At 50.4% G+C, this 27015-nt stretch overlaps 1 protein-coding gene across 5 annotated transcripts in view; it reads right to left on the bottom strand.

Annotated features, from left to right (window-relative positions):
• Nucleotides 1-27015, bottom strand: part of RNF213 (ring finger protein 213) — a 103762-nt gene that overhangs the window by 42018 nt on the left and 34729 nt on the right. For all 5 annotated transcript variants that reach the window (XR_010408757.1, XM_064583615.1, XM_064583614.1 and 2 more), the window contains exons 16-33: nucleotides 25492-25581; nucleotides 24690-24812; nucleotides 22826-23006; nucleotides 20061-20234; nucleotides 19541-19690; nucleotides 16286-16875; nucleotides 15245-15410; nucleotides 14039-14256; nucleotides 11952-12092; nucleotides 11669-11833; nucleotides 9787-10942; nucleotides 8753-8946; nucleotides 8406-8561; nucleotides 4212-7820; nucleotides 2491-2627; nucleotides 2040-2135; nucleotides 895-1013; nucleotides 15-134 (exon numbers count right to left, since the gene is read on the bottom strand). Coding sequence is in view for 4 of the 5 variants with exons in the window: in XM_064583615.1 (XP_064439685.1) it covers nucleotides 15-134; nucleotides 895-1013; nucleotides 2040-2135; nucleotides 2491-2627; nucleotides 4212-7820; nucleotides 8406-8561; nucleotides 8753-8946; nucleotides 9787-10942; nucleotides 11669-11833; nucleotides 11952-12092; nucleotides 14039-14256; nucleotides 15245-15410; nucleotides 16286-16875; nucleotides 19541-19690; nucleotides 20061-20234; nucleotides 22826-23006; nucleotides 24690-24812; nucleotides 25492-25581 (7585 nt within the window). In the remaining variant the exon portion in view is untranslated. The remainder of the gene's footprint in view (nucleotides 1-14; nucleotides 135-894; nucleotides 1014-2039; nucleotides 2136-2490; nucleotides 2628-4211; nucleotides 7821-8405; nucleotides 8562-8752; nucleotides 8947-9786; nucleotides 10943-11668; nucleotides 11834-11951; nucleotides 12093-14038; nucleotides 14257-15244; nucleotides 15411-16285; nucleotides 16876-19540; nucleotides 19691-20060; nucleotides 20235-22825; nucleotides 23007-24689; nucleotides 24813-25491; nucleotides 25582-27015) is intronic.

Raw genomic sequence — 27015 nt, 5'->3', positions numbered from 1 at the left:
TCCTCCCGACTTACACTCAGGGTTCTCTTCTGGCTTAAAGAGCTGGCTGATGGCCACATCCTGAAACTTAGTCACATCTGAAACCATGACCGTGGACTTCCGGAGATCGTCAATGTGCACAGACTGCCACAGCCCTGTGGGAAGTAAAAGCCACCTGGAGTCTCCCCATGCCTTTCCTGGCGTCCTCTTGTCAGCCACAAGCTGTTTCAGTACACTGCTGTTCAGTGACGTGTGCCCTGATGCCCAAAGCCTGGAATCCATGCAGAAACCACCTGGCTCTGCGTCTACGCCAGTGACCAACACGCGAACATCGGTCGTAAGAATGAAGAGAACTGCCTCTGTGTAAAGGATATCTGAAGGTTTCTGAGTCTTCTTACATTTTGTATTATACTTGCTGCGTCACAGTTAGTAAAGGGTGTGGGAAACCGGCAAGACGTGCCCCCCATTCTCTAAACTGTTATTTGCCAATTTCTAGAATACCAATTTTCTTAACATATTAGTTGGTTTAGTTCTTAGAAGAAAAAGAGAGAGAAAGAGGTTTAAGAGAGCATTTCCCTCCCTCCAGAAACAGGAAGAAAGTATGGGCGCTTCTGTAACAGGACCAGCCGGCAGGATCTTCTCTGGGTTGTCTGTGTTACAAGGGACAAGGACCCAGAGAGGCCAATCAAGTGTTTATCTACCGGTCTATAAAGGGGATGCCGTACGATGGAGCAGCAGGTCCAGACATGAGTGTTTCCCGCGGTAACCACTGGTAAGAAAGCTCACTGAATCTGAAACGAGTATTGCTGAGATTAACATCAATGTTCTAATTCCAGACTTGTACACCATGGGACCAAATTAGAAAGATCTCAGACATGATCTAAATAAGCATTTTCACTAACATTTTCATCCTACCTCCATGGAATCCCACGTAGGACGCTCCACTTCCCATCCGGGACAGTTTTGTGATAAAATAGACCAAGATGCAATCCTTATTGCCTTGCATCTTGTTGATTTCATTTATGACAGAATACCTATTTTAAAACAAACAAGCAAAGACAAAACAAAAAAAAAAACAAGCAAATAAACAAAACCAAAGTCGTGAAGCGGCTGAAGGGTGTCCTATGAGTGGTCGTGTTCAATCTCGTGTCTTTTTAGCTTTAGATAAATTTCTTTTTTTTTTTTAAGATTTTATTTAAGTGACAGAGAGAGACTGAGCACGAGCAGGGGGAGTGGAGGAGGGAAAAGGAGGCTCCCTGCTGAGCAGGGAGCCCAATGCGGGGCTCGATCCCAGGACCCCGAGATCATGACCTGAGCAGAAGGCAGACACTTCACCGACTGAGCCCCCCAGGTGCTCCGAGATAAATTTCACACCCTCATGTTCACGGTCTCCTCTCATGAGAGAAGGAAGGCAAGCTCGGTCCCAACAGGTACATTTTCTTCCCCACTCCTGTGTCCCTCTACTTCGAAGTGCCCTCTCCTTATTGACCAGGAGCCCTGTCCTACAACCCTCGATGGGTAAGGCTAGCTGAACTGTCCATCCCGAGAAGCAGGATTCTGTGAACCCACAACCATGCTATGAAATATGGCTTCCAATGCCTTCAGAGGCCCAGAAATCATCTTTCCCCTAACTTAATGAGAACACAGTTAATTCTAAAAATACCAAACTTCTGCTATTTACTAATACTATAAAAACGTCCAATAAATACAAATGAAAGCTTTTACATACCGATTGCTCTTGAACTTGCAATATATTCAAATTGTATAATTTAACACCAGTAATTACCAAGACGTGTCTGCAGACAAGACATTCCTAGGATATTCTTTCATATCCTACTAATAATCTATTATTTACACCTCTTGACATTTTACCATTTTTGCCTTGTTTTAGCCTTTTCTCTAACCCCTTATCTGTGAGGAATGAAAAGCAAAAGTCCTTTTATTTTTATTTCTTTGTTTATTCTAATACCATACTGTTTTCAGGGAAGAAATTCTTTAGGAACTCCTGAATAAAATTTGAGCTTTCTGGGTAGTTTCTGAGAAAAATAACAAAAACATACTTAGCCGAAGCGATGAGCTGAGCACTACGGACTCCATCTTCAAAATCCGTTTGAATAATAAGGATTTTACATCTGGCTACGTTAGTTAAGCATTTTCTGAAAGAAAAAGGAAATTGTCTGCCCTAAACAACGGGTGATAAAATTCCCCGGAGTGATGGGAAATATGAAGGAATTTATTGGTGTGGAATCACTCCGGCGGGGTTCTCCTCTATGCGAGTGGAGAGTACACAAACTCCAGTAAGCACTTCCCTAAGACAAGGACGCCCATGCAGAAGGCAGTAGAGACGGGGCACAAGGAGAACGGGACACCGTCTTTCTCCATCACGTGTCCTCGGTGTTCACTAACCAGGGCTGGTGCCAGAACCAGTGGTCCCTGAAGTCATGCACGTGAAGCACAGAGCGGTCAGTGCTGGGGGTGGAGGGGACACAGAGGGAAAGGGGGAAGCCTCACTGGACTTCTCTGAGGAATGAGCTCTCGGTGTCAAACTGCTGCAGAGACAGGACCGTGGGCCTCAGAGCTCCATCCATTACTTCTAATTCCAAACTTTCACAGTCACGGCTGGTCAGCAGTCTGGAGAAAGTGGTGATCTGCAAAGTCAGGAAATGCTAATTATTTGCTAGAATTCAAGGAAGGCTGCAGGTCTGCTGGGATTAGAAACATGAGAATGTTGAGCAAATATCTTCTACGGGCCCAGCATGCACTGTGCATTTGGTACACAGAAGAGAATCCAAACCCAGAGGAGTTTTAAAAAAATGAGGCAGTGTTGAGGCAAACAGAACCTGTGAAATCAAAAGGTATCGGAGAGAAGACTCATCCTGTCCCCAGGTGCCTTCAAATCTCCTCGGACTCCAGTGTCTCTTCCTGCCTGGCCCCTCCTAGAAATTCTGATGATCCCTTAGGGCTCAACGCAAATGCCATTCCTCCCTCCTGGTCTTCTGCATACTTCCACATGGAGTTCAAATGGACAGTGCTCCTTCTGCCCCACAGTTATGACCAATTCTCCTGTAACACTGGATCACACCCCCCCACACACACACAGAGTAAACCAAAACACTCCTTATGGGCGTGCAGATATCATAGCTCCCGAACCCCTAACTCCAGGCTAGCCTTGCCACTGAGCTTCTGATTCCTATATCCAACTGCATGACAGATGTGTCTGCCTGGATGCCACAGGGGCATCAAAGTCTGTCCCAAATGGAATTTACCACCAATATCTGTGGCTCATTCCTGGACTATAATTAACCAAACCTCCAGTCACCCAAGGAAGAATCCAGGAAACCATCCCTAGACCCCTTCGTCTTCCACAGGCCCCAAATGGAGTAAGTCATTAGCTCTGCCGATGCACATCCTAACTATTTCTCGGTTCCCTCTACCCGCTCCTCTACCTTGACTGAACTGGTACAGCAGCCTCCCTCCCTGTTTCTCTGCGGTAAGTCTTTTTATCAGGCTTTCTCCTCCCTCTCCCAGGCAATGGGACACACCTCAATATGCATTCCTCTATCCCTCCCCTCTTGACGGCAGACCCAGCTCGTCAGCACCGCTGACCAGACAGACCCTCCATGAAGTCCCTCCAGTGGCATCTCACCCCCGTCTCTTGGCCCTTGCACCCTCGAGCTTCACACTGCCCGGCGACTGGCTCCTGGTTTCCGGCAGAGACGGCACTGTTTCACACCTCGACGCCTTTGCTCAAGTAGGAACCTCTGCCTTTGCTGCTTTCCCAGCCACATTTCACAATCTACTTGAGGCTCCTCTGACCTCGAGCCCTCATGGGCAGTGCTCCTTCCTGCCCCTACGGAGAGCACTGCTCTGTGATGCCAATGGCATTTGTCACGAGTCTTGCGCCGCATGCTGACCAAGGCCGAGAACCGTGCCAAGGCATTCCTATATCCTTGGTGCCCTCAGCACGGTACTCAAATGTGTCACTTCATTTGCCGAAGCGAACACTGTATATAATTTTACTACCGGCACAGAGCTCTGCACAGAAACAGGCACTCAAAACTTGCTTTCGTTGAATTTTTGTGAATATCTGGGTTTCCTCGCACTTAGTGGAGAGAAACTAAAGTCTCAACATACCCATTTATGACTTCTGAACACTGGCTTGAAAAGAACCCTGAATTCTTGAAACGAGGGATGCAAGGGATGAAGGAGGACAAGGGTAAAATTATCATCACCTCTGTGAAGACGACACGGCGTTCCAGATCCACGGTGCGAAGCTGAGCCTGGAGGAAGTCTGCAAAGGAGTCATGTTGCTGTCTGTGGTAGTATTCCTGTGACAGGGACTGCACGGCAAACAGGCCCAGGGAGGTGGCACCCAGCCGAACCACCGCGTCCGGCGTGCAACAACCCAGGAGCAGCAGCTTGGCCTCCTCGGACACCTCCTGGTACAGCTCCTCGGTCAAGGGGCCGCGAGCCCGCCTCTCGCTGACCTGGAGCACCACAGAGGCACACGCGTCCGGGTGGTAGCCAATGAAGACTTCAGAAGGGCTGTATTTGTGTCTGGCTACAAACTGCTCTGCTTTCACATCTACAAATCTCTCCACCCAGCTCTTGAGCTCTTCTACGATATTCTTCTGCCACTTCTCCAAAACGGTGTTGATATCCAGATAGTGTTTCTCCAGCCGGTTAATGAGAGGGATGGGGAAATGTTTGTAGACGACGTCTTTCTCTTCAATGACTATCAAGCGGAAGTCTGGGTGAACCCGACATTTGACCCGATGGGTCCCCAGACCAAGGTCCACGTACTTCTGGCCTCCGAGGTAGACATAGTACTGATTGAGCGCATCGTAGAGGCTCTCGTAGAGGCTCTGTAGGTTGAGCAGCACCACCATCTTGCCAGTTTCCATGCAGATCTTCACTCGGTTGATATTTCTGCAGACCTGGGTGTACTCTTGGTCCCTGGGAAAGCTGGAACCGAAAATGATCTCTGGCTGCTGGTGCTCCCTGAAGAACGTCTGCTGCAGGACCTGCAGGGCCGAGTAGTTTCTGGTCAGCACAAGCAGGTAGCGGGACTCAGAGTCATCCAGCTCCTTGCCTGACACCTTCTGAAGGTCACTGTACATGTTCTGCTGGATCAGCTGCATGGTGCTGACTTCTTCTGAGCACTTCGCTTCAGGTAAATTGGCTGTAAAAATGTCCAGAGCATGGATGTCATCCTTGCCACTGAAGTTCCGAAGGATAGCTTGTGCAATATCTCGCGGGTAGGGCTCTCTATTAGAAGCCTTTGCCTTGGCGAAGACCATTTTGATTAGGCTATAGTAGTCACGAAGCCCAAAGAATTCCTTGTCTTGCTTCTGACACACGGTTTCATAGGCTCTGGCAAAGGGTGCAAAGTACCCTTGGACTCTTTGTTGAACTAGGGGCTCTGAAGAGCAAATCCCCTTAGCGCTCTCTATGAGCTCTTTCTTGTTGGGACTGCCGCGTGACACAAAAATGCCCCGGTTCATCTTGGCAGGGTCCAGGGCCCAATTGGAAATGCCTATGAAGCCAACCTTTTTGTGGGGGGCAGGATCATCCTCAATGCATCCGTATTCCAACAGCGGGTGCAGAGCCTTCAGGGGCATCTTAGGCGAGTCTTCTGCCAGTCCAACCTCATCCAACACCACCACAGAGACGTACTGCTGAAGGTCCTTCCCCTGCTGGAAGCGGGCACACTGTCTGAAGGTGCTTATGATGCCTTGGGGGGTAGAGTGTGGGCTGCACTGGAATGATACCAGATGGACCTGCCTCAGGCTCCGGAAGAGGTCCGAGTGAGCTGCCGGGCCTTGCATGGCATCCGCCACGATGGTCTTGGCAAGAGATTTGGAACTGCCGGGCTTCCCCACCAGGAAGAGGGGAATCTTCAGCTCAATGCAGATAACCATCATGAAGACATTCTCCTTCAAAGCTGAGTTCTTAGCAATGGTTTTCCTTAAAGACACACCACTTAGAAAAAGACCCTGTGTTTGAGTTATCTCCTCCAGAATAACCTTGCTGTCATTATATGGTTCTGGAAAGAGCCTGCAAATGTCTCTCCAGTATGGCTCCTTCTGTTCTAAAGAGGCGTGATAGCACACCCCGAGGGCTAGCACCAGGGACCAGAGGACAGGATCTCTCTCCAAGTTGTTTCTGCTGACGTGGGACTCCTGGAGAAAGGAATCCAGCTTTGACAGGAGCATCCTACTGTGGCTGTAAAACCATTTGAACACTCGGACACAGCGCTCCACGTCCCTGAGGCTGACAAAGCTGCACTCGTTTACTGTCGTCCTCATGAAACCCTGAGAGGCAGAAAGCACTTCTGTGATCACGCGAGTCTCGTCTTCATCCACACTGATGGAGTCCACCAGCCTCTGCACAATCTGCTGGATGTAGAGCTTTTCGGCGGTGTTATTCAGCTGTCCGAAATCCCACACCAGTGGGATCAGGCTGGGTGGCAGAGCATGCACTCGGTACACCAGCTGCCTCAGGGGGATGGAGCCAAGCCTCTCCGCCGTGTCCTCGGCATTGACCCTGTACCCCAAACCGGCCAACTCCAAACGGCAGATCATCCCCTGTGAGTGCTTCCGGTAAGGGTTGCATGCCGCTATGATATGCAGGCCCGAGTCTTTGGCCAGGGGCCGGCCGCCCACTGTACGATCGCACAGGACTTCCTTGATACAGCTTATGGCTTCGGTTGTATTGGCTTCATCGAAGAACAAGATGGTGTCCAGCTGATGTCGGTCCTTATTGAAGAGAGCAAGTTTCTCTGCCTCCCGGACTTTGGAGTAGATCATCTCTGCAGTGGTTCCTCCATGGACCTTGACCAGCTTCATGGTTTCAGCTTTGGTACCCCCGCGTCGCAGGTCGCTGAGGAATTTAATGAGCCTGGTTTTCCCGCAGCCAGTCTCTCCCATGATGATGACGGGGATCCCACACCGGAACCGCATCTCAATGGCAAGGATCTTCAGCATATTGTCCATTGTGAGCTCGTAAGTTTCATCAGGGTCCATGGGCCACTGGATCCCCAATGCCAGGCAGAGCTTTACAAGTTTCTCATGTCTGGGCAGCTTATCAAAGTCAACATTGAAGGGCACCCTCTGGAGCAACAGCCCCCGGTACAGTTCCATTCCCATGACGTCTTTCTTGATCACCCTCCCGCCGGAGAGATCGACGGCGTCAAGGCTGCCACTCCCATTGGGCTGGATGTGGAAGCCTATGAAGGTCATGGACGTGTGGTCACCATTGAAGAACACATACGGGTGAGGCTCTGACTCCCATCTCTTCCGGAGAGTGAAAGGGGCTAGGTCTTCTTCCCTGACCCCGTCCATGGTGACGGTGTGCCTCCCTGGGCTTTGATCGGATGTATGAAGTGTCGGTGTGGCGAAATCTCTTGCCATGAAGATCATGAAGGTGACCACAAAGTTCTTGAAGCCTTGCAGTGTGTCTCCAATCACGTCTGGGTTACAGAAGAGGGAGGCCTCACAATCTCTAAGCTGATAATTCAGGAACCCCGCAAAGTTCCATAGCTCTGACCAGGATGGATTTATCAACCCGCAGTAAATTAGGAAATACTGGAGGCATTCCCCAGGGGTGCCTTCCACGGAGCCTTCCTGGTACTGAAACGTGTCTAGGTTTTGTTTCTCATGGAACCGTTTCAAATATTGGTAAGGCCTCTGGAAAGTCTCGCTGCAGAACACTCTCTGATCCATCCCTGGACCACTGTAGTTCTCTTTAGGATTCAGCTCCATGTCTATCACTTCTTTGGGAGGCCGGCAGGTGACTTTTGGGAAGACATCGAGAAAACTGAAGTGGGGGGTGTGTGTACTCTAGAAAGCGGAGACATAAATACAATGGTTATGACTTCACTTCCTAAAAAAGCTTCCGCATTTTAATCCTCCATGCGATCTACACTGCATGGACCCTTTTAAGCACCCACTTCCCACAAATTGGTTTCTGTGGACTCCGTCGTGCACAGGCTGCTGTCCTGTATGTTGAGGCATCATGGAAGCTACCTACTCCACCGTTAGGTCCTTGTCACCCAACTTCCCGGAACAAAGTCTCTACTAAGCACGCGTGTTTGTGCGCATGCGTGCACAAGGTTCCCTTTTGTTAAGAAGTGTATATGACAAGAGCCTCTTTCCCATCTTAGCTGGCATTAAGAAGGACGGGCTGTGCCCAGCAGATTTACCATGTGCCGAGCACCTCTGGTATCGCACCCAAATAGCATCAATCCCAAATCGAACAAATCAAACTCAAGATGCTTCCAACTAGTAAGAGTATTTCTATTCCAGACATCATTAAAAAATAACTGTAAAGATTATTTATCTTTACTAGCACGGCAGCCAGTGGGTTCACCGAGGAGAAGTGGGGAGCGCTGGAACAGACACGTGAAGAGGCCCTGGGGTACACACCCGTCTTGAAGGCCTCTTGGGCAGCGCTGGAGCCCTTTCCTGGATTTCAATGATGTATAAATGGCATGAGTTCCGAAACCACATTTTGCCATTTACATCCATTAGGTACCGGAGAATGAGGAGTTTGAAAATGAACACCCAAAGTCCAGTCTGCACCTAGAGACAGAATCACGTGGCTTTGTTAGCATATACACAGAAGACGAGGAGATCCCCCAACCCTGAGGACCGCAGTACTCTGTCCTTGGACACGGTGATGCTGAATGTCACACACACAGAGGGAATCTTGATACGGGGAGGAGGCAGGGTGGGACATGGGGGCCACTCGACTGAAATCCTGGGGCACGTACTGAAGAGGTCACATCGAAGTGGAAGATCGTGGGTCTCGTCCGGCCGTCAGCCTCCAGGAAAGGCAGGAGGGCGTGCAGAACCTGGTTCTCATCCACCTGAGGGTCGATTAGTCGGATCACCTTTAGGGGCACTTCTTTGCCTCTATGCTTCCTTTTCAGTTTTCCATGTAATCTCTCCACATAGAGAGACTTTCCTATAACATTAAAACATGGAAATCAGGGGGTTAAGCATCTGACTCCTTGATTTCTACTCAGGTCAGGATCCCAGGGTCTTGGGATCGAGCCCCACGCTGGGCTCCTCGCTCAGCACTGAGTCTGCTTGTCCCTCTCCCTCTGCCCCTCCCTCCGTGCTCTTCTCTCCGTAATAAATAAAATCTTAAAAAAATGAAACAAAATAAAATATGGAAATTAGGTGCCAGGGCTGTGGACCAGGAATGAGAGAATCCAGAAAGATTACAAGTCATTTCTCTACGCAAAATTCAGAAGAGAAGCAATGTAACATCACGTTAAAGAATACACTTTTGAACCCTCAAATTTCCTTGCTGCTGCCTGCTCTCCTTGCCATCCCCTGGGATGGCTGGTGGCAATCCGAATCGAAGGACAGAGGCTGTGCCACCCCCTTCCAGGGGAGGGGAGGTGCAGGTTTTCCATGCAGAGAAGGTTGTGCTGTTAAGGGGATAAAGTCAAAAAAGGGAAGTCAAGGGGCATCTGTTTCTTCCCAAGACAAAGCAATCACACCTCCCTCTGCCCTCAAGACCCACATCAACCGTGAAGTGGCCAACGGAGTTTAAAAGAGAAGGAGTTTCAGAGAAGCCTACTTAGAGGAAGGTGACCTGAGCGTGAAACCCAGGGAGAAAGGGTGTCCCGTTCCAGCACAGGCCCCGACTTACAGCCTCAGAGAATCAAAGCCCCCCCGGGACTCAGTTTCCCCCCCTACAGAGGGCTCCACCTGAGTCGCCCCTGCTGGACAGGGAAGGGCTGTCAGATGGTCCCTGGGACCCAAGGGGCCCACCCACCCCAGGAGCTGTCATTACCAACACCCGCTCGCTTGGAGGCCACGATCCCCACGCACATCCGGTCCTGGAACACGTCAGCAGCCGATGGCGTGTGCTCGGGGGCCTGGAAATGCCGAGCCAGGTAGGCCCGGATGTCCTGGAGGGGCGCCTGGGGGGTGACGAGGACCTTGTACTGGCTGAAGGCCGAGGGCAGGTGGCAATGTTCCCGCTCGGAGTCACAGATCATCACCAGCTGGAAGTCCTCATGGTGCAGCTTCGAGCACAGGCTCAGGAAGAGCGCCTCCACCTGGCAGGCCACCTCGTAGCTCAGCAGGTCCGCGTACAGCAGGCTGTAGAGCCCCTGTCCCCGGGAGCCTGGGGTCAGGCAACGGAGCAGGAGCAGTGCCACTTCCTCAAACGTGGTTCCCGGGGTGCAGAGCAGCACCTCGTCGAAGGTGGGCAGCGGCTGGTGCGGGGTTTGCATGTAGATGGCCAGGGCAGCCGACAGCACCTCAGAGTGGCCACAGACGAGGAGGTTGGGCTGGCCGGCATGCAGGCCGCTGGGGAGGAGCCGCTCCACAGGACGTCCGCTCATCCAGCCCAGCAGGGCCAGACAGCGGCCGAGGGTCTCCAGGTCCAGGCAGTGAGGCAGGAGGGCGCTCGTGCACGCCATCGACTGCTCCATGACGGCCCTCAGCTTGCCCTCCAGGCTCAACTCATGCAGGAGCATCAGCCGCAGCCCCTCGACCGCCGCGCTCTCGTGCTGCCCGGCAGCCTCACCGTCGGGCCCCTCGAGGGCCTTCGCGACGTCCTTCGGGGTGCAGTTGCCTTTGATGAAGGACAGCATGGTGAGAGCAGCGTTGCTGGGCGTCTGTCTCTTGAGCTCTGTGCTCAGGTACACCAGCTGCTCGGCGGTGTAGTAGTTGAGATAAAAGTGCTTGGCCCGCTTCTCTGCCACGAAGCCCTTCCAGTGGTCCAGGAAGTGCTCCATCTGCCTGCTGATGGCCTCCAACAGCTCGGCCACTGGGCAACGGCCCTTGAGCGGGCTTATGAGCTCCAAGCCGAAGTCCATCCAAACGGAGACGCCTTGCCAGGGGGAGCAGTACACCTTGGCATGCCAGGCCCTGAACAGCATGTTTCCAGCACAGTAAAGGTTGATGAAAGCTTGGACAAGCCTCTGCACGTTGCAGAACACCTGTGGCAAATGGAACCAGGAGGCAGGTATCACAGAGCTGCGCCAGAGTTCATACAACCATCCAGAATGACACGAATGCAGATATAACTTGAAGTACTTGGGTTCATGTCTTTCCACTGGTTCCCTGCGTGGCCTTGAGCACACGGGGTAATCACAGAGGCCTTATTTCCCCATTTACATCATCAGCCTCCCACAGGACTCTCTGGTAAGGCTAAAGGATGTCATCATAAAATACAAACAACCTTGAAAGAAAAAACCCGTAACAAAGTCCAGAGGCTGTTACGTCATAAATGGATATTCCTTTATCAACAGGGTCACTTTTGATTTCAATGAAGAATCACTATGTAAATCTTTAAGTCTTTGTGGGTTCCTGCTGATTTACAGAGTGAGCGAAGCAAGAGGAGTCTCTTTCTAAGACCTGCCCATGGGGTTATCTCCTCTGCGATTCGGAGGACTCAGGACAATTCGGTCTGTGCATCTTAAGAAGGGACTACCGACCAAAGGGCCTGTTGGAGCTCAGACGTCTCTTGGGGTCAGGAATTGGGGTGATTGCATTCTGCCCACCTGCTGGCTCCCCACTCCATGGACTTAAAGCAGAATGCTTCCTATCAACTAATGCAAACTCAAACCCTTCTGACTTTCTCTGGTCACTGGGCAGTGAGAGTCCTCTGCCCAAACATGAGCTCATGACATCTGCTTGGCCCCAATGTCATCACGAGTTCTCACCTTGGAAAATACCTCTACTTGAACGTTGCTGTGATCTTTCTTGCCAGACATCAGCATCAATTTGTTCAAAAGCTCCTTGAGGTCTTCCAAAGAGTAGACTCGCACCTCCTCACGGCCTCCATGGCTCTCGGGCAGGAGCAACTGCAGAACCGTGTCTGGGGAGATCTGTGGAACTGTGTATGCTCAGAGGTCGTTTTTCTGGAGGCAGAACCCCACCCCCACCCCACTCTGCAGCAGCCTGCACATACTACTGCTCGCTGTGCCAGGAGGCAGGGAGGCTCACCTTTTGGCCACCCTTGGGGGCCCGGATCTCATAGATGCCTTTGTCATTGATGGCCGTTGCCAATGACAGGGAAGAGAGTTCTACTGACCCGTGACTTTCCTTCACAGTCTTCAGCCACTCCAAGTTCCTGGCAGAGTCACGCTGTTGGGACAGGAGGGGAAACAGGCCACGGTGTGAGCGACCTTCTTTCTCTTCTTCCTGTGGCTACTCCGTCTCTGCTCCCACGGGGCAAGCCCCCCGTCCCCATCTCCTGCCCGCAGGGGAGGCCTTCCTCACCCACTGCCCTCTCGCTTATCCCTCTCAGTCACTGTCCCACAGTGTTGCACTTTATGTAATGGGCTGTCTGTGTCCCTCCCAGTGGCCACTGCCCTGGCGAGCACATGGGGGCACGTGGATGGAATGGTGGGAGGGCTTCGTGCTGCCGGGCCCCTAGGCAGGGGTAATGCTGGACAGAGCAGAGCAGTGCGGCCTTATATTCTAAGTATGCTTCTGGGGACCCCAAGTCCAAATGGAAGCACTTGGAGAAACTACAACAGAGACTTTTTGTTCAGACATAAGCTTCCAGCAGCAGGAATGGAGCCACCTCTACCTGGTCCTTTTGCTTCTCCTTTCCTCCCTCACCCTCAGGTGGATCTGGCGGACATCACTTCTGCGCACTAGCCACGCGACACAGGATGGGTCTGCTCGGACCCCGGTGCAAATGGTTTACTCAAACTAACATGTTCATTCATTTTTCTGATAAAAAATTAATTTACAAATGGATAGGGGCGCCTGGGTGGCTCAGTCGTTAAGCGTCTGCCTTCGGCTCAGGTCATGGTCCCAGGGTCCTGGGACTGAGCCCCGCATTGGGCTCCCTGCTCGGTGGGAAGCCTGCTTCTCCCTCTCCCACTCCCCCTGCTTGTGTTCCCTCTCTCACTGGGTCTCTCTCTGTCAAATAAATAAATATTTTTAAAAATTTACAAATGGATAAAGAAGATGTGGTCCAAATATACAATGAAATATTACTCAGCCATCAGTAGGGATGAATAACCAACTTTTACATCAACATGAATGGGACTGGAGAAGATGATGCTAAGTGAAATAAGTCAAGTAGAGAAGTCAATTATCATATGGTTTCACTTATTTGTGGAACATGAGGAACAGCATGGAGGACATTAGGAGAAGGAAGGGAAAAACGAAGGGGGGGAAATAGGAGGGAGAGACGAACCATGAGACACTATGGACTCTGAGAAACAGACTGGGGGTGTTAGAGGGGAGGGGGGGCGGGGGGATGGGTTAGCCTGGTGATGGGTATTGGGGAGGGCATGTACTGCATGGAGCACTGGGTTGTACGAGAACGGTGAAGCGTGGATCACTACATCAAAAACTGATGATGTACTGTATGGTGACTACATAACATAAAATAAAATTTAAAAAGAAAATTAATTTACAGTGGTGCCTGGCTGGCTCAGTCTGTGGAGCATGCAATTCTTGATCCCAGGGTCCTGAGTTCAAGCCCCATGTTGGGTGTAGAGATTATTTAAAGAAATTTAATTTATACCAATTGTGGAAAACATGGAAAGTACCAAGAAATATACAGAATTTTTTTTTAAGATTTTATTTATTTATTTGAGAGAGAGAATGAGAGAGAGAGAGAGAGCGAGAGAGAGCACATGATAGGGGGGAGCGTCAGAGGGAGAAGCAGACTCCCCACTGAGCAGGGAGCCCAATGCGGGACTTGATCCCGGGACTCCAGGATCATGACCCGAGCTGAAGGCAGTCGCTCAACTGACTGAGCCACCCAGGCGCCCAAGAAATATTAAGTAACACCACCATTCAGAAAAAAACACTGGTCATATGTTAGTCTTTTTTCCATGTGTGTTTTGCACGGTGGAAATTGCTCTTATTTACGTGAAATTTTGAATTCTAATTTCTAATGTAACAAGGGAAAGAAAGCATTTCCACATACGAAGGAAAACTGGTTTTAAACATCATTTTAACATGTGCCACACAGGTGGGGTGACTTGTAGTCCTGCCCCTCGTGATGCCGAACAGCCCGGTGTGCAGCTTTGTGTGCTTGGTTGGATGAAGCCAGAAGGGAGACTTACCAGTTTATAGGGCAGGTGTGGGTCATTCTCCAGGGCCTTCCACAGTTCTTCGAGATGCATCATGAACTCGTCAAATCCTGCACTCACATCCAGCTTATACAGCAGCGATGCATAGCCCTGCACGGCGTCGTGGAAATAGGCCACCCGGTCCACGTCGATGTCATTCTCCCCCGCGGAGATAGAGGCCAGGTCCACAAATACCTTCAGCTCGTTGATGCCTTGGGGCGAGGAGAGACAGGTGAGCGCCTGGGGGCTCCCGGATGATCCCACACTCAGACCTCAAACAAGAACACTTAGGCTATAAATGGATAGTGATGGATTTTTAGGGTCTGATCCACTTTCTGCTTTTAGTACAAATCTGGGGCCGTGTTTCCTTTGCTGTTGATGTTGACACCCCTGGCCAACGCCTGCCCCTTACAAAGCAACAGCAACATCCGGACACGGCACAAGGCTTCCGTGCGCTTTGTCGCGTATAAGCCACACAACATCGCTGTTTAATGCAAAAAGAAATGGGCTCAGCTGGTAAATGCTATGTTGACATTAACTACAAAGAGATGGAGATAATTCTCTTTGGGCTACTTACTGATCAAAGGATGTGCATCAAAGTGGGCCAAGGAGCCCACAGTTGAAAGTACTGAGCATCCGATGAGAGACAGCACCCCCTCCCTGCATACCAGTATGCCTGCCGCCCCTTTCCTGCTTCTTGCACCTGTCTTCCTTACCTCTCCTCCCCGCCGTGCAACCCCTCTGTCAGAGGCACCTAAACCACAGGACAAAAAAGGCTTCCAAGCTCTTGGCCAAAAAAAGAAGCGCACATAACACTGATGAGCTGATGTAATGAAATCTCGTCTGTGGACAAGAGCTTACCTTACTTTCTAGTTAAAATCAACCAGGGGAAAAAGCTAAAGGGGACAAGATTTGTAAGAAAATGATACCCAACTGTTCACAGCAAGCCTCCAGAGTGGGGGCAAAAAGTAGCCAAGGGAAGTTTTTATGCCGGAACATACGAAATACTGCCCTGAGGCCCATTCTACCAACGATCGAGGAGGCACACACTGCACAGCTACGGAAGGGATGCAGACAGCACGTCTGTTCTCTACACAGCTCGTGATCAAGGGGAGGGACTGCCTGTAAGTTTATGGAACCCCCCGCGAGCCATCTCAACACTCTCTCCCGACTCCCAGCGACCTCAATGACCGGCTGTACCTCCGAGAGCCTCCCGGACCCAGCTGATGAACTCCTTGCTCAGGGACAGCTCACTCAGACACTGGGACCGGGTCTCACTGATGTCCTGCAGCAGCTTGTTGGCATGGATAAGCTGCTTGCTGATCTGCTCCAGCTTCTCATGGTGATATACGTCCAAGTTGTCAGTCTGCAAGACAGAGCTCTACTGTGGGCTGGACCTGGTTACCTGGAACCCTGGAGTCCAAGCAGCAGCACTGACCATCCCAAAGACCCCGGCCCACTCTTCCTGGACTTGCAGCGGCTAAAGGCAGGTGCACGAAGCTCCTGACCGGGAGCTGGGACGCTAGAGCCCCCATTGCCGTCTCCCCATCGATCCACAGTAGCTACTATTCCTCCATACCTGGCAGTCCGCAAAGCAACTTACGCACGAACTCTGCCAGGTGCATATTGTTACTTTTCCTATTTTATGGGTAAAGAAGCGGAGGCCCAGAGCAGTGACCTACTTGAGAACACGCTGCTGGGATCTAAGCCTAGGTGTGCATACTTCCAAATTTTGTGCTAAATTTTCACCGTCTTCACATCTACACCATAACATAGATCACGGGATACCTTGTAAATCCTGGCCTGAAGGAACACAAAGCAGAGTCCCTGCTTCCTCACCATAGCAGAGGCGGCTTACTGTGTACCACTCCTTGCCAGCACTAGCAGATGTGAACGCAGAGGGGGCAAAACAAACCCAGCTCTTGCCTCTCCAGCCTCTCTCTAGCCTGATGAAACCAGATGACTCATTCCAAATCCTTGGCTACCAGAAGAGGGTCACTGCACATTCCCAAATTCTTGTCCCTCATGGCCACCTGAGAAAATGAATGTTCACTCGCCAGGAGTGCGTGCGCTGCTTATAAACAGGTAGAAACGAAGCCCTTGGCATGATCAGGCATCCGGCGAGATGCAACAAGAACTCCTGGGGGAAGCTGTGAAACCATCCTGTCCAGCTTCCAGAACCCGGAGAGCCCATGGGAGCCCCCCCACCCCCACCCCATGGGTCCCTGGCAAATAACTTACAAAGTTTAATAAAGTGTGCAGAACACCAAAGTCACCGGTCAGGCCCAAATTCTCCTTGACCTTCAAGATGACCTTGGCTGAGCTGACAGCCTGGTTCAGGTGATGGTACTCCCTGATCTGCCCAACGCGATCCCCGATCCAGTCGCGTTGGTCGCTGGGGTCCAGGACACACATAAGACGGAGTTCGGTGTCGAGGTGGCCGTAGTTATTCACAAAGTCCTTGAAGGTGGTGTCGACCTCCTGAAAGGTGATCTCTCCTGACCTCAGATCCTCATATAGTTTCATAAACCTCTTGAAACAAGGGAGAAACAGATATCCATAGGCCTTCTCGGGCTGAAAAATCCGCCTTTCCAGCTCTTCCTCGGGCTCACTCAGCACTTTTGCGGCGTCTTCCCAGAAGACCTGGAAGATGTGGCTCTCCTTTAGCTGCTCCACCTTTTCGGCCATCTCTTGGACTTGGGGGCTCAGGTTGTAATGCGTTGTCCTCTTCACGTCCGGGGAGCTGAGTGACAACCTCACTGTCACGGTGTCACTCAGTCTTTTACTGCCGAGATCTTCCAAGTGTCTTTCTGCCATCTCTTCCACATCCACTTTGAAACCATAAAGAACATCAGAAGTCAAACCTCTACTGGCCACACCACTGTATTTTATTTTCCACATGCCTACCGTCCTTGCTGCTCATAAGAAAACTCACGTGAACACACTTGCTGGCATTTCTCCTCACTAAGAACCTGTTTATCTCCCCACCAGCCCCCACCCAACTCCCAGCTTGTTCATGAATTTTCTTTTTTTTTTTTAAAGATTTTATTTATTTATTTGAGACAGAGAGAATGAGAGAGAGAGAGCACATGAGAGGGGGGAGGGTCAGAGGGAGAAGGAGACTCCCCGCCGAGCAGGGAGCCCGATGCGGGACTCTATTCCGGGACTCCAGGAACATGACCTGAGCCAAAGGCAGTCGCTTAACCAACTGAGCCACCCAGGCGCCCTTGTTCATGAATTTTCACAACAAAGCAAGCACGGTCACTTCTGGGCAGGGATGACAGCATGGACACTGCCTGCTTCACTCCCTCCCCACATCCCGCACTTCAGGGCCAGAACAGACATGGTCTTGGAAAAGTCATAAGCCAGCTGGGCTGGGAGGAGCAGAAAAGGGCAGCGGGGGTTGAAAAGCGGATGTGCACCAGTGGCCAAGGCCAAGCTGGGCCCCAGGACGTGGAACCCCAGCCCGCGGCAGGGAGGCAGGAGTCAGCCAGGCTCCTGACACAGGATTCCCAGCAGCATACACACTGGTTGTATGGCTGCTGGAGGTAGGGAGCTGGTGAGGGAGTGAGGAGGCCTGGCTTGAAAGGCTGGAGAAGAGGTCCGACTCTCTTGCCCACCCCATTCTAGATAGCAGGCCAGCCACCCTTTCCACACCAGCAAGGGACAGCTGCTAATGTGGAGGGTGCTCTGCGGCCACCAAGCTGGCTAGCCCCAGAGAAGACCTAACGTGTCCACCACAGGGCTAGCTGCACCACCCTCAGGGTCTTCCATGGGTTTGCTGGGTCCCCCTCTTTGTACAGACAGAAAAAGAATTCCCAGACATATGTGAAAAATCTTTTACATGAAAGACAGATATGAAAACATAGCAACATAAAGACGACTCGGAGGAAACAGGAAACTCTGGGAGTAAAAGACCAGGAAACCTCTAGGGGTGCCTAGGTGGCTCAGTTGGTTGAGCTCTAACTCTTGATTTCAGCTCAGGTCATGATCTCAGAGTCCTGAGATCGAGCCCTGTGTCAGGCTCCACACTCAGTGGGGAGTCTGCTTGGGATTCTCTCTCTCCCTCTGCTCCTCCCCCTGCTCTCTCCCTCTCAAGTAAATGAGTAAATCATAAAAAAAAAAAAAGACAAGAAAGAACTCTAAACCAAAAATGCCAATAATCTCAGAAAAATAAGACACTACAGTTGTGAACAAGAACAGGATAGTATAAAAAAAGGTCATTCAGAGAAAAAGTTGCTCCCGTAAATCAAATATTTGTGTGAAGTGAAACGAAAAACACAATGGAAAGGTTGATGGTTATATTGCAGAAATTTCTCCGAAAGCAGAGCGGAAACCAGAGACAGGCAACAGAAGAGGAAGTTAGGGAAGTTCGATGGCCACCCCAGGAGGTCTGGCACCCAACGATGTGCATTTCCATGAGAGAAAAAACTAACCACTTAAAGAACTCTGGAGAATTGCCCAGGAGTCAAGGATGTGGATTTCTGGACCAGGAAGACCCATCCCATTATGTCCAATACGGTGGATGGAAACCAACCCTGACCAAGGTACATCATTATGAACTTTCAGAAGAGTGGGACCAAAAAGATCTGGAGAGCCTTCAGAGAGAGTAAGCATGCCACACACACAGGATCAATAGTGAGAATCGCATGTGAATTCTCAACAGCGACCGGGACAGTGCAGCAACATGTCCAAGATCCCGCAGGATTTCTGCTCTGTAATTCTGCCTGGCCCAGGTGTTACCCTGGCACAAGGGCAGACATCCTCAGATGTGCAAGGATTCGAGATGTGTTCCCTCTCTCGGGAGTGAGCAGGGGACAGAGAACTCGTTCCACTAAAACACAGGAGTGAAAGACAGGAGAATCATGGGGTCTGGGAAACAGATCTAACTGGGGAGAGATGTAAAGGAAGCCCTTAGGATGGCGAAGGAAGATTCTAGAACTACAGCCCTCCAGTCTGGGGAGAATCCTTCTGGAAGATCTAACTGATTGTTTTGTAAGGAAATCCACACAGTTGGTAAAGAGCCAGGGGTTGAATTGAAAACAAAGCATAGGAGAAGACGAGAATTTTAATTCCAGAGACAACAACGCTGGTGCAAGAAACATAAAACAACGATGGTCTATTTCACGGCTTGGTTGTGAATGGTGTATTTACACAGACGTGATCATAGACCTGAATGGTGATCTGACTGAAACCCTGACAGGACCGGGAATGGAGGGAGGCTGGAAGGGGTGTGTGTGTGCGCGGGGCCTGGAGAAACAGAGACCCAGCCCTCATGTTCCATGGGGACTGATGCTTCAGCCTGAACGGTGAAGGGGACGTCTAGGTGCGCCATGCAGGGGCATGGGGATAAGTACCAAAAAGAATAAGGAGGTGCGTGCGTGTGACTTGCCTCCCCCGAGGCTGCCGTGTGACTCGTGTTCACTGTCTGGTCCTCTGACCCTTCCCCCCTGGGGGTCCCTCAATGTCGTTTGTGTTAACTCTTAGGAGTATCACCTTTTATCAGATGTTTCACCTGCTCACACAACCTCAGGAGACTGTCCACACATGTCTTCTCTCTCTTCAGAAATTTCAGCTCATCCTTTCTCCAGTCCAGCACTTCCTTCATGTTGTGCTTTTTCTCTTGGGGTAAAAGACCTTTTCTCTCTGGAAGAAAAAAGGAACCCAGTAGAACAAACAAGCAGAGCCTTTTCCGTGCAACTGTCTCCTCCACATCCCTTTGAAGATGCTCCACGTTCACGGCTACAGGGAGGGACAAGGGGGCTGTGTGCACAGCCACACGGGCAAGATGCCTATGAGCTCAGCCGCGTGGAGAGAGACAGAGCGGGTCTTACTGGGTCACCACCTTCTCACTTTCCCACTGTTTTCTGGAGCATTAGAAACCATCCCCTCTCCACTTACTGACAGGAAGAGCCACTCATCGTAAAGATGACAAATGTCTCCCCTCTACAAAATACACAGGCAAATGCAGTCATTGCCCACTAACCTGAAGCCCAGACCCCACTCGGATACTTACTTATCTGCCAGATTTCCAGAAACCGATCTGCGCACTTCGTGATGAGCTCCAGTTGTCCAACTAAAATGGTGCCATTCAGGAGGTCCCCACTGACTTTCGTGAACACAGAGTCGGCGATAGCCAACAGCCTCTTGCTGTCCTCAGTAATACTGGCTAATATCTTCTCATCGGTTCCTGATCAGGTGGAGAACAGAGTTAAAACCGTGGGTGCCCGCTTCTCCCCCCGATTCTGAGAACCACGGGGGTCGGTCCCCAACTGCCTCCTCATTGTTCTGCCCCCACTTCCACACAAGACAAGTGAAGGTCACTCTGTGTCTCGAGATGTGCTTCTCCCTTCACTCGATTCTGCTTTTGCCTGGAAAGCTTCCCAATGACCTTGTTCATGAAGAGGACTCCTCCCATGGTGGGAATCAGCCAGGAGAGCCACATTGCTCGGGGTTTTAAAACCTGGGGCCCCCTCAGCATGCTGAATATCATTCTTTTTTTTTTTTAAAGATTTTATTTATTTACTGGAGAGAGAGAGAGTGAGAGAGAGCATGAGAGGGGAAAGGGTCAGAGGGAGAAGCAGACTCCCCACTGAGTGGGAAGCCCGATGTGGGACTCGATCCTGGGACTCCAGGATCATGACCTGAGCTGAAGGCAGTCTTAAACCACTTGTCTCCTCTGCGTGCCCCCAGCTGGAGAATCCATGCAGGGGAAGAGTGGCTGCACTCGAACCCAGTGAGGGTGACCCAGATGGTTTTAAGGAGGGCGTTTTCACAGCACGTGGAAACAGAGAAACATCAATGTGAGGGTTTGATTCTCTGCACATCTTGGCTCTCTGGCAAAATTTTGAATTTGAATTTTAAGATCAATCTAGAAGACAAGAGTTTTTAAATATATTTAGTTCAACCACCAGAAGTTTTCCCTCCGAGTAATTTTAGGGTTGCACGGCATGATGAGAAGACCAGATTTCTCTGTGCCATTAAAAGCACATGCACCAGCTTTGTTCATAATTGCAAATTCCTGGAAGCACCGATATGTCCTTCAGTGGGTGAATGGACAAACTGTGGTCCATCCGGACGATGGAATATTATTTGGTGATAAAAACAAAGGCGCTTTGAGCCACAAAAGACATGGAGGAAACTTAAATGCACATCACTGACTGAAAGAAGCCCATCTGAAGAGGCCAGAGACTGTACGACTCCAACTGGTCCTGAGGACATTCTGAGAAAGGCAGAGCTACAGGGAGGCGTGGGGGAGGGGTGAACAGGTGCAGCGCGGGGCATTTTTAGGGCAGTGAGACTATTCTGTAGGATATCCTACTGGTGGACACACATTGTACATTTGTCCAAACCCACGGAGTGTACAACACCAACCGTGAACCCTAACGCAAACTGTGGACTTCAGTTAATAATTGTGTCCATATTGGCTCCTCAGTTATAACCAATGTCCCACACCACATTAAGACATTAATAGTGGGGCGCCTGGGTGGCTCAGTTGGTTAAGCAACTGCCTTCGGCTCAGGTCATGATCCTGGAGTCCCGGGATCGAGTCCCGCATCGGGCTCCCTGCTCGGCAGGGAGTCTGCTTCTCCCTCTGACCCTCCTCCCTCTCATGCTCTCTGTCTCTCATTTTCTCTCTCTCAAATAAATAAAAAAAATAAAATAAAAAAAATCATAAAAAAAAAGACATTAATAGCAAGAAAAACTGTGTGTCGGGGGCAGGGAGGTACAAATATGTGAACTCTGTACATTCTGCTTAATTTTCCTGTAAATTTACAGCTGCTCAAAAAGTGTCTGTTAATTTTAAAAAACACAAATGTAATCTTTTCAAGTGAGTAGCTTTCAATAATGTACATTAAAATCCCACATCCATGATCTTACTTTATCCCTACCACACCCACATGCAAGGAACTCAGCTTTTTTTTGGCTGTCCCTGTCATCTGATGGAACAGAGACTCCAAAATCATCTCACTGGGATTTTTAGTTCTAAATCCAGTGCTTTCCCCCTAAATCTGAATCTGACGACTTACAAACTGTAATGTGATGTTTTGGGGGCAAAACATATCTCCCCCTCTTTGATCACAAAATACTCAGGTGGTGCGGGGGTGGGGGCGGAAGAAACAGATGGTACTTAGTCTTTGGTCAAAAGTCGACAATATAGGATCGGACATTGATGCTGATCCCAGACTAACAGAGGGGTTTCTCCAGCCAGACACACGTGGGTTTGAATTTTAGTCCTTGATGCTTATCCCTGAGACCTTGGGTAAGTCACATTACACCCCCATCTGAAGAACAGGGATCTTCCAGGACTGTGTCAGGGAACCTATGTTGGCACGGTAGCTGGGGCATGGCCAGCATTCAGAGAAGGGTGGCTTTTGGGGTTAGTGGGGTTTTTTTTCAAAGGTTTATTTTATTTATTTATTTGACACAGAGTGAGACAGCAAGAGAGGGAACACAAGCAGGGGGAGAGGGGGAGGGAGAAGCAGGCTTCCCACTGAGCAGGGAGCCCGATGTGGGGCTCGATCCCAGGACCCTAAGATCATGACCTGAGCCAAAGGCAGATGCCTAATGACTGAGCCACCCAGGCACCCCTGGGGTTAGTTCTTATTCACAGTGTAGGATATTCTGAATCCCCCTGGGTCCCTCCATCAGGTCTGCTTCCTTTGTCGAACATCAACATATCCTAATGAAGTACCAGGTCATAGTCTGCTCCCCTACCCCGGGGGTCGGGCAGACACAAGCAGACAGAGCAAGCGTTCCCAGCACCCCACACAGACGTACCGCACAACCTGAAGAGATGCTTGATGTCCGGCCATGTGAGCAGGTGCTTTAAAACCTCATCCAGGTCATCCACGGCCTCCCCGTTGTTTCTCGGCCAGGACTTAGTGATCACAGCCGACACAAGAGTGCCGAATTTCCGCAGGTCATGAGAAGAGATTCTCTCAAGAATACTGGTCTGAGACTATAAGATAATGAACAAAGAGAGAGAGATGGAGGAGGGTTTTTTTTTATTGGTTTGCTTTTGAATAACATAATAAATCTCTCATCCAATAGCACTCCAGAAATCCTTTGTGAATAGTTTAACAGAGTCTCAAAAAAAAGCAAGAGAATAAAATACTTCACTTTTTCCAAGACATTCCCGTTTCCCTGTGTGTTGATTCCTCATATGTGACGGGTAGCAGAGACATGGAGATGTGAACTCACACACACACAGATGTGGAAACAGGCGCGCAAAGACACACACAGACGCGCCTGCAGGCCACAGCCCCTCTCCTTCTGGCTCACCGTCACTTTCTATGTTTTTCCTGGACTTACCATGAAAAACACCAACCATAATAATATGTGTAAACCATTGGTACACATAACTCTAAACTGTCATTCTTTTAAAGCCTGCCTACACACAGCACATATGTTTCAATTCTCCACCAAGAGATAAAATGTCCTCCCCCTTCTTTAGGTTCAAAGTTTGTACAAAAAGTTTTGGTAGCTTGTAAAAAAAAAATAGGGTTAGTTTATAAGAGATACGTATAAGGAGGATCATACACCGTGACCAAGTGGGATTTATCCCCAGGAGGCAAGGTTGGTTTAACATAAAGAATTTGTTAACATGGGGCCGCGGGAGGCTCAGTCATTACGAGTCTGCCTTCGGCTCAGGTTGTGATCCCGGGGTCCTGGGATCGAGCCCCACATGGGGCTCCCTGCTCCGCGGGAAGCCTGCTTCTCCCTCTCCCTCTGCCCCTGCTCGTACTCTCTCTCTCTTTCTCTCTCTCGGAAATGAATAAACAAAATCTTAAAAAAAAAAAAAAAAGACTTTGTTAGCGTGATACATCGTATCTAGGGAAAAGGGGGGGAAATCACAGGCTCGTCTCCGGCGACGCAGAAACCTTCCACACAACATCCCATGCCATCTGGGATAAATCTCCCAATGAAGCAGGAACAGGAGGAGCATCCTCGACCTGACGAAAGGCTCATGCGGAAAGCCCCCGGCTAACCAACGACGCGCTCAGGGTGAAGGACCGAGGGCATCCTCTGGAGATGGGGAGCCACACGAGGACGTCTGCCCCGGGGCTTCGAATCAGACCAATTAACAAGAACAAGATACAGACGCACCCGGATCATCCGGGTCGGAGAGGAAGAAGTAAAACTACTCCCAGCAGCTATGACGGGATCTCACGTACAGAAAACCCTAGAGCCCGAGGCTGTTCCTAAGAGGCCGTGTGTGCGGCAGAATCACTTCCCGCTTTGCGAGAAGACCCCCCCCCCCAAGTGAGTCGACAGAATCTTTTCAACTTCGTCCATTCTCCTCCGTAAATGTTCCGCCGGCCTGTGGAGGGTTCCACCGCACGCCGCCGGCGGTAACCCAGGCCCGCAGCAGTGACCCGCTCGCCCTCCGAGCTCACCCGCGAGCGGCTGGGGCTGACGGCGCGGCACCTGTACCAGCAGCAAGCTGGGCGGCATCTCAGGGAGGCCGTCGGGGACACCGACCTGCAGAACCCTTCCCCTAGGCCGGGAGGCGGATGCCCGCGCCCATGCCCGCGCTGGCAGCGGGGCCCAGGACCAGCGGGGCTCAGCACCCGGCCCCCAGCTCGGGATGTCAAGACCGCGGGGAACCCAGACGCGTCCCCGGGCGAGAGGGGTGGCTCACCCGGCAGGCTGAGCTCACTGCTTCAATGACACACTTCTCGAAGCATTTCGACACGCTGTCCTCTAGGCCCGTGGCATCCCAGTGGGGGCTGCAGAAGGCGGAGATCTGGACGAGAGGCTTCTCCTGCGAGAACAGTGAGCGCTTTGGGGGCTGCACTCGTAACACTCTGGGCAGTAAGAACATTATTCTCTACTTTCCCCACACTGCAGCGGGTCCCCATTATTCCACCTTCCACCCCGCACTGACCGTGTGCCCCACGGGGCCCCTCTAACTGTAGCCATGACACAAACAAGACTCCCAGTTCAGAGTCTCCCTTCCTACCCTGCAGAAAAAGCGCCTGGCCCCGCAGCTTGCAAAAACAGGTAAATTTTGAAAAATAAGTGATTTCCCCTTGTTTCTACTTCTCTAAAAAGCATCATTTAATAGTTACATATAAACATTGCCTATCATGTAAAAACAAACCCTAATTTTCCTAGGGTCACAAGCTTTAACTAAAAACGAAGAACACTTGTTTCCTCATTTGTCACCGGGTTAAGGCTTCTGTCACCAACAAGCCACTGCATATGGGGGGGCTTTACTCCCCATACCTAGGGTTTCCCTGGTGGCAAGACCCCGTTCCCTTCTTCTTCGCTGGAATATCATCTTTGGTCAAAGACGGATCAAAAATGCAAGGTCATACTGACCCAATGCCCTGCGCACACTAGGGCTATCCATTCAAATACACCGTTCTATCTGTAGGTTGTTACAGATGGTCTGGCTTCATCAAAATGCCCCCTGAAAAGAACATCCTGACTTCTGGTACCTGTTTGATTCTCTCTTCCAAGTCCCCCATCAAGAACTCCTTCCAGCCATACTCCACGGGGAAGCTTATTTCCGCCAGCCGTCTCCAGACCTGCAAAGCCCACATGTCAGTGACAGCCACATGACAACTAAGTGCCATGATGAATTCTCTGAAAAAGGAAAGACTATTATGGCAGTTCCAGGGGCGACGGGCACCTGGGTTTTGAGCCTGTCTTTGTCCCTGGTGAGCTGTGTCGGTGGCGAGTCAGAGCCACCCACCCCAGCCTTTGAGAAGGAAGGGCAACCAGGAGGGTCCTTCTACCGTGTAACTGGTTTTTATTCTGGAAGTATTTCTCTCCCTTGCTGTATTTCAAAAACCTTCGGACATACAAAAACAGTTACAAGAATGGCCCAATGACACCCATATTTCTTCAGCTGGATTCCCCAGGTGCTAATACTCAACAGCTACTTCCTCTCTTGTGCTCTCTCTGTAAGAAGCGCTTCCTCTGCAGAACCACTTGAAGAGGAGAGGTGCAGGTACCACGCCATGTGGCCCTGAAAGACTCGGGCAGGCATCTCCGAACACCGTGGCCCTTCTGCTGCACGATCACGATCCACGTGCCACACTCAGGGCACTTCATGTCAGTGGGACCCAGTTCTCTGATGGGGGTGCTGTCCACACTCTGCTGTCCTGTAGACTGTCTCTCGACCTGATCTGGCTCATAATTCTCCCGGGAGGAGATCCAGATTTGATTTTTTTGTGCAGGAGCACTATGAAGTTGAGCCATACTGAAAATGTATTTTTGTAGGTCAGGCAGGGTCGAGAGTCAGCACCTTCCCACAGCTCGCCTGAGACCTTGGGAGTGCTGTCGCATCAGAGACGTGCAGAAGGAGGCCATGAGACCCCTGTCCCGTCAGGGCTGACGGCCAGGGCTGCCGGATTTCTCTTCTCCTTTTCTCCTTTGCATTAAATGGTCATCTGTGGCAGCCTACGCTGGATATCCTGCTCCTTCACACTCCTATGCACTGAGTTCACCCATGGAGGAATCTTGCCTAAGTCCATTACTCCTGCCGTGTTACAGAATGAAGGGTGTTTTTTGTTTTCTTTTGTTTTTTTAAGTAGGCTCCATGCCCAATGTGGGGCTTAAACTCATGACTCTGAGGTAGAGACTCACTCTATGGACTGAGCCAGCCAGCTGCATTCTTCATTAAAAAAAAAAAAAAAAAAAGGACAGTCATTTAAGCATCTGGCCCTTGATTTTGGCTCAGGTCATGATCTCAGGGTCATGAGATCGAGGTCTGAGTCAGGCTCCACACTGGACATGGAGACTGCTTAAAAAAAAAAAAAAAAAAAAGCAGCTTTCCTTTCTCTCCCCCCCTCCTTTTTTTCTATAAACAAGTATCAATGACTTGTAATCCAGTAATGGTGTTACTCATTTGGATGATCAAATTGTCCTAGATTTGGCTAACTGTCCTTCAGACTAGCTTCTGTGTCCTTTTTTAAACATGTGGGATAACTTCCAATTTATAGAAATCCTGCAGAGAT

Source organism: Mirounga angustirostris, unplaced genomic scaffold (genome assembly GCF_029215605.1).
Source record: "Mirounga angustirostris isolate CCGP_5_RB_7025 unplaced genomic scaffold, mMirAng1.0.hap1 SCAF_17, whole genome shotgun sequence".
In the NCBI taxonomy this organism is placed as follows: domain Eukaryota; kingdom Metazoa; phylum Chordata; class Mammalia; order Carnivora; family Phocidae; genus Mirounga; species Mirounga angustirostris.
The sequence above is the reverse complement of the archived record's forward strand: the minus strand, read 5'-3'. Positions and strand labels throughout refer to the sequence as shown.